Source organism: Helobdella robusta, assembly GCF_000326865.2.
Source record: "Helobdella robusta unplaced genomic scaffold HELROscaffold_6, whole genome shotgun sequence".
Lineage (NCBI taxonomy): Eukaryota > Metazoa > Annelida > Clitellata > Rhynchobdellida > Glossiphoniidae > Helobdella > Helobdella robusta.
The window spans coordinates 2,413,964-2,427,655 of NW_008705330.1; the positions used below are offsets into that span (position 1 = coordinate 2,413,964).

The 13,692-nt window shown below is 32.0% G+C and overlaps 3 protein-coding genes across 3 annotated transcripts in view; 1 reads left to right on the plus strand and 2 right to left on the minus strand.

Moving 5' to 3' along the window:
* HELRODRAFT_164187 (hypothetical protein) overlaps positions 1–1,509 on the minus strand; it is a gene marked incomplete at both ends in the record, with an annotated part of 3,899 nt that extends 2,390 nt beyond the window's left edge. Inside the window, 2 exons of the mRNA XM_009029193.1 lie at positions 78–330; positions 513–1,509. Of these exons, the coding sequence (XP_009027441.1) occupies positions 78–330; positions 513–1,509 (1,250 nt within the window). The remainder of the gene's footprint in view (positions 1–77; positions 331–512) is intronic.
* Positions 1,510–3,426: 1,917 nt separating this feature from the next.
* HELRODRAFT_164188 (hypothetical protein) lies at positions 3,427–5,306 on the minus strand (the record flags this gene model as incomplete). Its single annotated transcript, XM_009029194.1, has 2 exons — positions 3,427–3,449; positions 4,610–5,306. The coding sequence occupies 2 exons, from the start codon at positions 5,304–5,306 to the stop codon at positions 3,427–3,429; spliced, it is 720 nt and encodes a 239-aa protein (XP_009027442.1).
* A 4,520-nt stretch (positions 5,307–9,826) lies between these two features.
* On the plus strand, positions 9,827–13,350 carry HELRODRAFT_164189 (hypothetical protein; the record flags this gene model as incomplete). The annotated part of the gene is made up of 6 exons (XM_009029195.1): positions 9,827–9,973; positions 10,355–10,426; positions 11,824–11,921; positions 12,058–12,219; positions 12,698–12,874; positions 13,230–13,350. The coding sequence occupies 6 exons, from the start codon at positions 9,827–9,829 to the stop codon at positions 13,348–13,350; spliced, it is 777 nt and encodes a 258-aa protein (XP_009027443.1).
* Between the last annotated feature and the right edge of the window lie 342 nt (positions 13,351–13,692).

A 13,692-nucleotide genomic window follows, 5' to 3' on the forward strand; every position in this document is an offset into this window, starting at 1 on the left:
TTCTTTCTTCTTTTTTAATATTTTCTTGTTGAAAATATAGTTTTTGAGTAATTTTTAACTTTTCATTTTGTACTAACTTGTATGTTTTTATCATGTCTAATCCTATTAAAAAATCATATCTGAAATGCGCATCATCGATAATGTAAACATCTACTTTTTCTTCTATTTCGAAAATTTTAATTTTTAGCTTCGTCAAACCACAAGTTTTTTTAACACCATTAATTGTAACTAAATTTTGTTCATTTACATTATTATTCTCGTTTTTTAATTTTAGTAATTTTGAATTAATTAGAGAAACATTCGAACCTGAATCATACACTCCATATATCTCTAATTTAGAATTTATTATGAGTTTGACTTTAATTAATGGTGTTACTATTAGTTTTTTTGTTTTGTTTCATTTAACTCTGCTTCAATCACTGAATTGTTGACATGTTTTATATATCTTCTATCAAATTTATTATTATCTCTCATTTTAAACCAACATGCAGCCTCTGGATGGTAGCGTATACCTTTATTTAACCGTTCACATATTTTGCATGCAGTACGTTCCTCAATTTTGTTATGTATCTTCTGATTTTCGTATCTCGTGTAGGTTCCATTCTTATTTTTATTCATCAAATGTTCATACTTTCTTACTTCATTGAATAAGTCAACTGTATCTTCCATTGATTGTCTATTTATCTTTTCTAGAACAAAGCCTGGCAATCCAGCTGCAATTAGATCCACTAGAGTACCTGTATCTATTGATGTTCTCATGTCCAGTAAAAGTTTTTCTTTTTTTATAGCATAATCCACCAATGAACCATCCTTGTACTTAAATAACAACGCATAAGTCACTTGGTTCCAGCCTTGATTTGCAAATGATTCACAGAATTTATTTTTCCATATAGACCACTCTGAGTTCAGTGTTAATTTTATAATCATAGAACTATACCAATCAGCGCAACTTTTGTCCATGAATAGTCTGAGTATCTCAATTTTTTTCTCATCTTCCGTAATATCGAAACGTAAACATTCTTTTTCAAAAACATCAATCCATTGGCTTGGGTTAGTATTTTTACTTGTAAATCTTTCAATTATAAACTTTTCTGCAATATATTTCAGGTTCTGTTTTTTTAAATCTTGTGAGCTTTCAATAAATTTTGTAAATAATTTTTCCAATGAATCTGTATTTTTTACTAAATTACCAGATGCTTTCTTTTGTTCAATTTCTTCGAGATATTGATCTCCAAATTGTAGATTACCATCTTCATCTATGTACACGTTACTTAGTTCATTTGTCATTGTAATCCAAATTTTTCTCGTCTGATGTCTTTTTTTTAAACTATTTTTTATTTTATTGTACGCAGCTGTCTTTATCAACTCTTTATGAAAACTAGCAGATTGTAATTCTTCTGGAATAGCAAACACTTTTTCATCTCTTGTCGTTATGGAGGTTACACAATATATATTTGACTTTCCATCACTCGCTGGCAACACTGCAAATTCAAGTCGTAGCTGGTCCATTTTATAATTCATTTAGGTTTCTCAATAAACGGAAATGTCGTTTTATAAGAGTTTCGATTATAATTTATGATTCAAACAAACAAATGTGTTGCTTCTGAAAACAAAGAAACGACATTTAAAGTTTATTATTTCACAAATTATAATCAGTTTGTCACAAAATATATTTAATTAAACTTTACTTTTAGGTTTTCTTTTAACCTATCAACAAAAAACCCCAGACAAAAAATTCGCAGTGTATTATCAATAGCGCAAAGCGCGACAAAATCAAAATTAAAGAAATATAGTTTCTTTACACATATATATATATATAATTAACATACCGTGAATGTTGGTAAATTTGTAGATTTTGTTAATTTTAGAAGCATGGAATCTTTTGGCTACAATGTATATTAAAAATAAATAATAATTACAATTACTTCGATATTTTGAAACAAAATGTAAATAAAATGAAATAAAAATTAGTGTGAAGAATGAGCTTGTTTTCTTCTTGTGAGTACGTCAAGGCGTGGTTCAAATGAAGACAAAGCGACACGTAGTGGTGAAGAAACTTCTAAAGAGTTTTTGAATTTTGTCTTAATCACAGCCATAAATAAAAACCCGATTTTGCACAAATAAGTAGAAGGGAAGGGGAGATGAGTTTTTATAGCTTTTTCGACGAGCTCTGGGTATTCCGACCTATTGCTTATCCAAGATGCGGCGGATCATCTTCTGTAGGAAAATAAAACTCAAAACGTTTAGATAAGTCTGTCAAGTGTTGAACAACGACGGCTTTAATTGTTTTTATGTCAAACCCATCTCTTTCTTCTTCAATAACGGTAGCTTAATTAAAAAACATTTCAAAACATTCTCTTTCTGATCTATTTATCCATGTTTTTAATTTTATTTTCTGTCCGTCAATTTTATCTGCCATTGTGAAAACATTTGCCATTTTCCCTTGCTTTGAAAGATTAAGTTCATTTAACAATGCAAATATGTCTGACAAATAGGCTAATTTTGCCAGCCATTTAAACACTCTGACCAGTGTGGTTTTTTAACATAAAGAAATTCGGTCAGTTCATTTTTCAGTTCAAACACACGAGAAAGAACTTTCCACCTGGATAACCAACGAACTTCAGTATGTAGCAGGAGATGTTTGTGATCAGCTCCCATTTCATCACATAGTTTAGCAAAAAGTCTAGAATTTAAAGCATTTGCTTTTATATAATTAACTATTTTGACTACTTCGCTAAGAACGTTGTTCAATTCGTCGGACATTTTTTTTACCGCTAAACTTCCTCGGTGAATGCAACAATGCGTCGACGTATACTCAGGTGCTAATGCTAATACTATTTCTTGCTCACTTTCATACTCATCTCACACTTTAACGATGTTTTTTAAACAGCTGACCACTCTCACACATATACTTATCTCGACAGTTTAGAACAATGAATCTCATTAGTTGCAGAAATCATTCTAGCTCTAGCGCTCTCACTTCTATTCTTATCTCACCAATACTAATTAATGAAATTTTCTTTGTGTTGCTGATCAAATCTCATTTTTATTTTTTTAATTTGAATATTTTAAAAAATTTTGGGAGCTCGCGGACCAACACTTTGAAAAGCACTGGGTTAGGGCGTGTGCGTCTAACACTGACGACGGATTTCCGGTTTTGCCTTAATAACTTTCTTTATTTCATTTTTTGTAGCGTTTTTGAGAAATTTTTAGTTTTATTTATTAGCGCTGTTGATTACCCGTGTTTTAATATTCGAATAATAATAATAATAATAAAAATGAGGATATTGATAAGAATAATAATAAGGATAATGGGAACATTCTTTTATTTACCGAAAAATAAAATCCAAATGGAATCCATCGAAAATTATTAATTATATATTAGAGTGTAAATAAATAAAATATAAAATATAATGTACGATCCTCTCATGCTCTTTGATCAACAAGTGCTTGAGAGTAAAAAATATATTTAAAATCGGTTAAGTAGTGTTTCTGTCACAATATATGCTATATGACGAGCTAATTACCGCGTTAATCAATTTTTCATTAAAAGATTTCGGCCATAAAATTTTAAACAAAGGTTATAAAAACCCACAGGTGATATTTCAAATGAGTTAATAATTTGCGAACAGTTATTGTAGACTGAATTTAAGTTCAATTTCAAGTTTTTATATTTCTGGCGTTTGTATTCACGTGAGGAAGCTAGGTTGGTTTCGTGGCAAATTTTGAGCTCTAAAATTTCGATTTTATTTTTTTGAAGAATGGCAAAGTCCGGCCGCAACTTGTTGAACAACTGTGACATTGGACGCACACTTTCTGCATTAAGATCAGCAAATATGCAACTGTCTGATGGTGCAAAAATCTTTAACCAGTTGACAATCAACGACAGCAGTTTGTTATGCCTGTCCGTGTACCTTGCGAGAGCCGCTGTGGAATCACAGTTCGCAACAACATGTTTGTTTGTTTGGCGATGATTGCATAGTGGACATAGAAATGTTGTTGACTTATCCCATTTAAATAAGTTTGCATTAGTGGGAAGTTGTTGTATTAAATATTTTCTAGTAAACTTATAGAGCACTCCCGGTAATCCTTCGACGATCTTTGACCAACGCGACGTTTGTGATGGAGAAATGTGCTCATTTATTTCTTTTATTAACAAACCTTGGCATTGGAGATTAAACACATGGTCGAGGCTGGATGCAATTCTTGTCTCTTCCAGCAATTTGAGTGACTGTTTCACCGAACCTGACTCCGGGTCAACGTTTAGGAATGCTCCAATAAACCGTCCACCTTCGGGTAGAAACCTTTTTGAATATTGGTATTGATGAATTTATTTTGTTATAGAAAATTGTAAAGTCTTTTTTTTATTAGAGTTGAAAATATTTTGTAGCCGGTTGGTTGAAGGGTTATAGACAAAAATTAGCCGGGTCGTTGGGATCCCCTTTTTTGTAGATTAAAATTGTTAATGCCTTTCTCCAATAGTTTGGTATCGTAGATGAGGCCCAGCATTTTAACAGTAACTTATGGAGAAAGGTTCTAAGAATTGGACATCTTTTGAAAACTATTATCGATATTTGATCCAATGGACACAGAGAGGCGCGAGATTTACTTCTACGAACAATGTTTGAAACTTCTTCGTATGTTGGAGGACCGACATCACCACCGAATGAGGGCAACGGCAGAGACGGGATCCAGTCCGGAATGTTGTAATTACATTTGTCATCGGCTTTCATTGCGCTGTAGAAGAAATTGCACCCTTTTTCAACATCGAATGATGGAGGTGTTGTTGTGGTGGGCGAGAAAATTTGTTTACATGCTTTCCAAAAGTTCTTTGATAGTTGAATTGAAACGTCGGATTGATCAGCCGATTTACCTGGACGCTTTGAGTTATGAAGCTTGGACCTTATCAATTTGCTGACAGCAATTATGTCATTGTTGAACGAATTGTTGTTGCGTCCAAGGATTTTCAAATTCTTCAATTTCTTCTTGAGTTGTTTAATGACGGAATTTTGATTTGTTGATGTTTTGGGTTTAACTGTTCCAAACGTATTGGCGAAGTAGTTGTAGATTGTGTTTTGGAAGGTTGAGGTAAAATGGTTAATATCCTCAACAACACATAAGTCCACAAATTTCTGATGAAAATATGCGTTAGCCTCAGCCCATTGGCTTTGCGTTTTTGGCAGTTTAATACCCGGAAGTGGGTTTGGAGTTGCTGAGGACGTAGTTGTGTGTTGAAACTGCTGGAGCTCGTTTTCTGATTTATTGGTTTCGACGTCCGGGACGGTTGTTTTCAGCGATTTGAACATTTTGCAAGTTCGACGGTGCATTAGTAATTCCTTTCTCCCTTTGCAGTATTTACCACATTCACACCGCAAAATATTATCAGAATTATTATCAATATTATTAATTATATTGATATTATCTGTTAAAATGTTAGGAGAAATTTTAATATTTTCTTTCATAGAAACCTTCAATCTAGTAGATTCGTGCATAGTATTTTTCATACAGCGCCAGGAGTGTCTATTTACGAATTTAAAATTCTTGAAACAATAAGGGCATTTCGTCGCATTTACATTATTTAAAAATTTAAAAACTAGAATTAGGAAAATAATTAATTTAAAATTTAATTGTTTATTAAAACCCATACTAAAATAGAACGCCATTATGCTCTCAATTTTCCTAACACTACCAACCAAAATTAAAATATATTAAAACCCTTAAAATCAAGTTATTGCAATAAAAACAGTAAGCAACGTTAAAACGACTCTCTTGTTTCAATACAAGCGCAATAATAATTATGATAATGATGATAATAATAATAATAACGATAACGGTAATAATATTAAAATCTATAACAAAACACTGATTATTTTAAAAATTATTTTCATTTATAATTTCTGCTTCGAGTACGTTATTTTAGAAGAACTACTTTATTTCACATTAACAACTGTGTTTGGCCGTAGGGAAAAGTTCTAAAAGAATTCTTATAACTAACATAATTGAGTGATGGAAAAAAAACCTCTACTATTGATTAATTTTATAATTTTTCTCTCGCTAACAAGTGATATTATTGCATGTTCACCTCAAAATTTTAGCGCAGCAATTGATTTGGGCTTGTTGCAGCGTTACAGAGTGGCTCTAAACCAATCCGTACAAATTTCAACAACCCACAACATACCGCCCATTTCAGGCAGGACTATTGTCATCTGTGATCTAGGTCCACAATGTTTAGCTGACATGGTTTGCAAGTCAGCTAAAGGACTTGGAAAGCCAAAAAGTGTAAGAATTTACATCAATTAGAATTAATTAATTAACCCAGAAAATATGTCAATTAAAAATAAAATTTTTAAATATCGATTAAATTATATTTTAACAATTATCAGTTGATTATGGTAATTTTATTAATAGATTGGTTATGACTTCTAAATTATTTAATACGATCAATCAATCATCGTTTAGCGTCCAGAGACCTAGTTCTCCCGAGGTAGGATGTTGTTTTCTTTGCCATCAATTTTTTGCGCCAAATTAGGCGATCAGTTGTATCCATTTCATTTAAATTTAGAGCTTTCATGTCTTGCTCGAATGTTTGCGACCAGGACTTCTTTGGACGGCCTTTGGGACGTGTGCCAGATATTTCAACTAGGGATGCACCGGATTCAGGTCTTTCAAATCCGGCCGGGGCCGGACTTGGCCGGATTTAAAATTCAAAAACCGGCCGGGGCCGGATTTTATTTTACATACGTTAGAAAAAATACTCACATTTACGGTTATCTACATGTTGAACATCAAAAAATAACACAAAGCAAATAGTTAATTAATTCACGAATAAGCTGTGTGATACGCCAAATTCTGTACAGAAAGATCAGCTTATAATTTATGCATAACCCATGTTATAACATAAAGAAAATTGTCCAGCTCATCTCATAATTAGTGATGTTGTTATTATGTGTCATGTATGCACGTGCACAAATTCTTTTACACAAAGATCAGCTTATAATGTATGCATAACCCATGTTATAGCTCAAAGAAAATTGTCCAGCTCACCTCACAATTAGTGATGTTGTTATTATGTGTCATGTATGCCTAGCCTAACCTTTAACATACCATGTTCTTAAATTACGCGCTTATGTATCTTTATGTATATATATATATATATATATATTAGCTATATGATCCGTCATATACAATTATATAGTATAAACACGTGCACAAGTTCTTTTACACAAAGATCAGCTCATAATTTATGCATAACCCATGTTATAGCACAAAGAAAATTGTCCAGCTCATTTCACAATTAGTGATGTTGTTATTATGTGTCATGTATGCTTAGCTTTTAACTTATTGACATAAAATTAATTGAATTCAATGAAATTTTTTTTTCTATTTATAACATTTTTAAATGTCGATAGACGCTTAGTGATGTTGTTATTATGTGTCATGTATGCTTAGCTTTTAACTTATTGACATAAAATTAATTGAATTCAATGAAATTTTTTTTTCTATTTATAACATTTTTAAATGTCGATAGACGCTTAAATCCGGCCATAAATCTGGCCACCAAATCCGGCCGGGGTCGGATTTGATAAAAAAGCCGGATTTTCGCCGGAGCCGGGGCCGAACTTCGGTGCATCCCTAATTTCAACATCTGCAAGAGAAGTTATGGCCCTGTTTCCACTTCGTTTGACATGACCAAACCACCTCAGACGGTGTTGCTGGCATTCGGCAAACCAGCACGACGCAGGATTTCTGTAGATTTGATGTGGTCCTTCAGACTAATTCGTTGCATCCATCTGAGCATTTTCATATCGGTTCGGTGAAGTTGTTGTTCCAGTTTGGTTGTTATTGGCCATGTTTCTGCACCATATAACAAGACCGGACGTATCACAGATTTATAAAGTCTTGATCGTAGTGGTAGTGGGATGTCAGGCCGCACCAATATAGAGGCAAGGAGATGCCATTTATTCCAGGCTGCACGTATGCGTGCTCGAACGGCAGCTTCAGTTGTTCCAATACAATCCAGAACATCCTCTAGATATTGAAACGATGTGACTTTCTCTACCTTAATGGCTTCAAAAACAGTGCTATTTCGTATTTGTTGTTGTGGATTGATGCAAGCGGGACAAACAAAATTGGACACTTTAAATAAATTACCAATTATTTTTGAACAACGTTTGTGACACCACTGGTTACACTGCTGACACTTGATTGAATTGTTACTTACACCAGCTTTACAAACTGAACAAAGCCATCATCCAGTAGCTGTGGATTGATTGGGTTCACCAATGTTCATTGTTTTGGTTTTGCTGATGTTAACTTTGAATTCATGAACGGCCAGTCTGGTGTTCCAATCTTCAAATATCTGTGCTTCATTCTGCTCAGACGTGGCCGTTAAAACGATATCATCAGCATATATTAGATTCCAAATGTCACCAGTGCGTATCGGTTTTGTGATTTCTTCCATTACAGTTATAAATAACAGTGGACTGAGAATCGAGCCTTGGTGAACTCCAACGCCGATGTCAAATGCATCTGTGTTTCCAACCTTTGTGCTGACGAGAGTCTTAGTATTCGTATACATTTCCATCACAAGTCGAACTAGATATTCTGGAATGAGTTGTCGACGTAGACTCCACCTGGTTGCCTCACGGGGAACTCGATCAAATGCTTTTTCAAGGTCTACAAAAATGTGTGATAGTTGTTGATGCTTTGTGAGGTACTTCTTTTGCAGTTGCCGAAGGATGTGAATTGCATCAATTGTTGATTTCCCCGCTAGGAAACCAAATTGATAATTTCCGATTGTGATGCACAACGTTAATCTTCTCTCAATGATTTTTTCGACAATTTTCAGGGAGTGTTCTAACAGACGTATACCCCGATATGATGAAGAGTTCAATGGATCACCTTTGCCTTTGTATAGCGGGACTGTCATGTTATAGTTCCATTCAGTCGGCATTGAGCAATTTCTCCAGATTTCACGGCAAAGTTGTAGTAACGTTTGGATATCTGCAGTACCAGATGCTTTGATAATGTCATTTGTGCGTCCAGAGCGCCCTGCTGCCTTTCCATCCTTCATAGCTTCCAGAGCTTCAGTAAGCTCCTCTACAGTGATATCTGGAATCGGACCTTCGATTATTTAATAAATTATTTAATACATATTTATCAAATAATAAAAAGCGGTAAATGTTGTCTATAAGATATAGAAAAATTGTTTGTAGAAAAATTTGACTGCCGAGTTTTTTTAAAGGCACTTTTGTCATGCATTAATTTATCTTTTGAAACTTGTTCACATTTTGATGCCAAACTTTAGTTGTTGCCAGTGGCGGGTCCAGAATTTTTTGGTTGGAGGTATGATTTCCAAATTTTAAATCTGATCATCTTTTTTTTGCTAATTCCCGTTTGTTCTCGTTTGGACTGGGATGATAATTCTCAAAATTCTTAGTTTACGACTTTTTTCGCTATATTCCATTTACTTCATCTCTATATTGTCAACTGTACACAGAATTTTTAAAATTTCTTTCTTTCACGATTGAAAGAAAGAAATTTTTGTGGTGGGTGGGGTGGAAGCACCCTCGCATCCCCTCTAGATCCGCCACTGGTTTTTCTTGTTTTTTGTAAAAAATCTTACTATCATATTGTCGAGAGCTAGAAGAAGACTTTCAAAAGTCCACACATGCTGTGGCTATTTATTGGTGTTATTTTTTTAACGTTTTTAAAAATTTGTATTGAAATGATGAATAAAATATTATTTGGCTTGATGTTAATTATCCACAGCCATCGAATAATGACGTTTGTATATCTTCTGGTTTATATTTTGCAGGTTTCTGAAATGACAGTTTTGATGAGTTTGATGTGCAAATTTTCTTGTGAAGAATGCCAATACTTAATATTTGGCAATAAAAGTTACATAGAGTTTGATTTGAAGAGTAAAGATGGCATTCTCGACAACGTTCAATTGGTCATCAATAAACAACAGGTTGTCTTAACTATTTCTGAAATTTCTAAACTTTTGTTACTAGTTTACAACCATCATCAATAATTTTTTATTTAGCATCAGTAGTAATTTGCAAACCGGTAGTCTAATGCACTGGCCGATGTACTGCTATGAGCTCATTAGCTCATTATACGTTTATACATTTTGTTAACAATCGAAACTAATATGTACCCACAGCTTGTGAAAAATATTGATTTAATTTTTAATTTAAAGTTTTTAAATTTTTGCTTTGTTTCATTAGGAGGTTAACGGGCCATGCCAAGAGGATTATGCATACATCAGTAGATACTTTAATAAAATCTCTCTTGAAAATAAAAAGGTATGTTTCTCTTTTTTTATTCATACATGTTATCTGTTTTTCAGCTAACACCAAAACATTTGCAATCTGAAAACAACATGGTTGTGTATCTATTGACCGGGTGCTTGAGAAACGTGGTGTGTTCATTTCAATAGTTTAAACTCAGTTTTACGGTTGGCAAAGTAGCTCAGTCGCCAAAAGTGCCATACCTCGCCATGCACGTATGACAAGGTGCTGGCGTGCACAGATAATGTGCATGTTCGTGCTAAGGTGTGGATAGTACAGATTTGTGACACGAAAGTTTGTTTGGTTATAAGTATCGAATAACAAGCATCTAAACAATTCAGCGTTTGACAGAGCTAAATAGTAAAGAATTACATCATCGACAACAACAAGCCATGATGAAATGAGAAAAATGTTTTCCCATACAAATTAAAAACTATTTTATATGTTACAAAATGGAAAAACCTCACACATGTGGAAAATTGATTTTCCATTTTATGTACAGTGTTCTTTAAATAAATTTTAATAGAAGCTTATTTGATAATGTTTAGTGCTAGCGAAAGGATTGAAGCAATTGTTCCAACGTATATCTATTCTGGAGAAAATTCATTTGTTTGTTTGTAATAGATATTAGGATAAAGAATTTATATTTTTGTTTTTATTTTAATGAGATGGCATACAAAGGTGTTGTGTGTCTAAACGTCATAACATTATTTATAATAAAATAATTTAAAAAGAAATAGATATAAAGATATTTTGAATTTTATAATTGAGTGATTAAATGAAAGTAAAAAAATAACAATTTGGTCAGAATAAAAAATGTGTAACACATTTCTACATATTAATTTTGTTTTTCGCCTTCTTTTACTTTTTACTTTCATTTTATCACTCAATTGTAAAATTCAAAATATCTTTATATTTATTTATTTTTAATTTTATATAACTTTCATTTATGTAAATTGTGCGAAAAGAATATTTTTGAAATGACATTTTTAAAACTAAATTATAGTTCTTCTTGAAAATTAAAATAAATTGTAAAAGTTAAGAGCTTCAACTGTTGACTGAGAGAAGAATATAAATTTTATTGTTGATTGATCTTGAATAGCTGCGTACTGTTCTTTTTTGTTTTTAAGAACTTCATTGTTCTCATTTGACTGCCCAATTATATTTCCTTGCTTTTGTGTTATGCAAGTTTAGTGTATGCACTTCATTGAACCATTATAAACAATTTGTTTTCATGTTAGATCAACAACGTTGTTTGTTTCAATTATCAATCCTCTCAACATTTTTGGAACACTTTGTTTGACTGCACGAATTTTTACAAAAAAGTTGTTGACAAAAATCTTCTTTGCTACAATATTCAAATTAATGCTCCTAGTTTGAGGTTAGGGGTGGGGTTGATTTTGGTTCATAACTGTAGAATTTTAATTTCAATTTATTTTATCTTTTGTAATGAAATTTATATCCATTTCATAACACCAATGAATTATTTCGATTACGATTTTATAAACATATGTGAATCTACAAATAGGAATATTTTGTGTTCGTTTATTTTAGTGTTGAAATGCCAGATGAATCTAATAACGACCAATGGGTTGTCATCAACGGATTTTCAGACCAAGTTCTCAAGTAAGTTTTAACATGCTTTTTAAAATTTTCTCATTAAGTCCCTATAGCTATTATAGTTAATTTTCATTTTGTTATTTTTTCTTAACAGTTTAACCGTTTGTTGGTTGTAAAAATATTTTACGTAAAACATTAAAAGGTTCATAGCTGACAGAGGAGATAAAACTCAAATGACTTACATTGAAAATATTGATAAATTTTATGAGTTAAAAGACAACAAACACATTAGCACTATGAAGAAGCTAAAAAAAGAACAATGTGCTGACGTTTTAGAAAAACCAATTTCTCTTCCTGTGCCAAAGTAAATAAATATTAGATTATTTTCATCATTCATAATTTTTTGGCAAGAAATTTCAAAAAAAAGAAAAAAGTTGAATCAATTCTTTTATTTTGTTTTCTTAATTTTTCACCATTTTCAACGCCTCTTGCACGTTATTTCTTAATTTGTTTGGAAGAACCTGCTCTTGAAATCAATTTGGTATAGAATCTGTAAAAATTTTGTGGAATAATTTGATGATGCATCATGCATTGTGATGAGAACATCTTACTATTCTGTTTTCATGTTTTATTTTACGATGGGATGAAGATAATTATTTTCTTGCTAAAATAATATTATTATCATCACACTATCGGAAAATGAAATTTACAAATTGGAAAATAATCAAGTTTACATTTTTAATTCAAATCGTCAATGTCCACAAATGCTGTAATTTTTAAATTGTTTCTAATAGAGCATGTTGAATTTTGTGATGGAATGAATACATTTTTTAAACTTACAGGTGGGTTAATTGTCGAATATTCATATCGTCGACATTCCAAGATTTATTCAGTGAAAGGGACTTGTTAGTGAAATATATTTTTCAGGAGCTGAGGTTGAGAGCTCGTTCGATATTTGTGAATGTATTTGAGGTTGATTTAAGATGGGGAATCACAGAGGAACAACTAAAACACAACAAGTAACAACTTTTTTAAAATTTATTTTGACGATAATTTTCTTTTATATTTTCAATTATTGAGTAGAGGGAAGTGATTAATCCGCCAAGATTTTTATTATATTATATGCTAAGAACCATCTTAATTTAAAATGATATTACACTAGATTTTGAAACTAAACGAGCGAGCGAACCGTTTAATTTTGAACAAATTTCTCAAAAAACAGTTTCTATTGTTATTTTTTCTCAGTATTTTTATATAAATCTTGTAAAAAGTTGTTTATATAAACTTACAATATTATTTTCTGTGTGGTGTTTGTGGTTCCTATAACGAACGGTAAATAAACCAAACAACTATGTTGCGAGAAAACAACGAAAGTTTTTTTCGTATAGGAGCAGTTTTTTCGACGAACGTGAAGACACTGAAACCGGAGGGTTTTTATATGATCAGAACGTTGAGATGGTTCAATATGTGGAAACGTAAGCTGGCAAACTTATGACTGCAAATTTTGTGAAATCTGTGGAGTAGTGCCCTTAAAAAGAGCAAAGATAAACCAATCCTTTAAAATATTCAAGCGGATCAAACAAATACAACCAAATTCTCCCCCCGCCAAAACCAACCTTTTTCGAGAGTGATGCAAGTTAAAATTAAAATTTTAAGTCTCAAAAATCAAAATTGTATATATATATATATATATATATATATATATATATATATATATATATATATATATATATATATATATATATATATGTTGGTAATAGACCATAATTTTTACAATATTCTATAAATTCTACCGAATGTTTGGCATAATATGTTTGTAGTTCGTTTTTTCGATTTT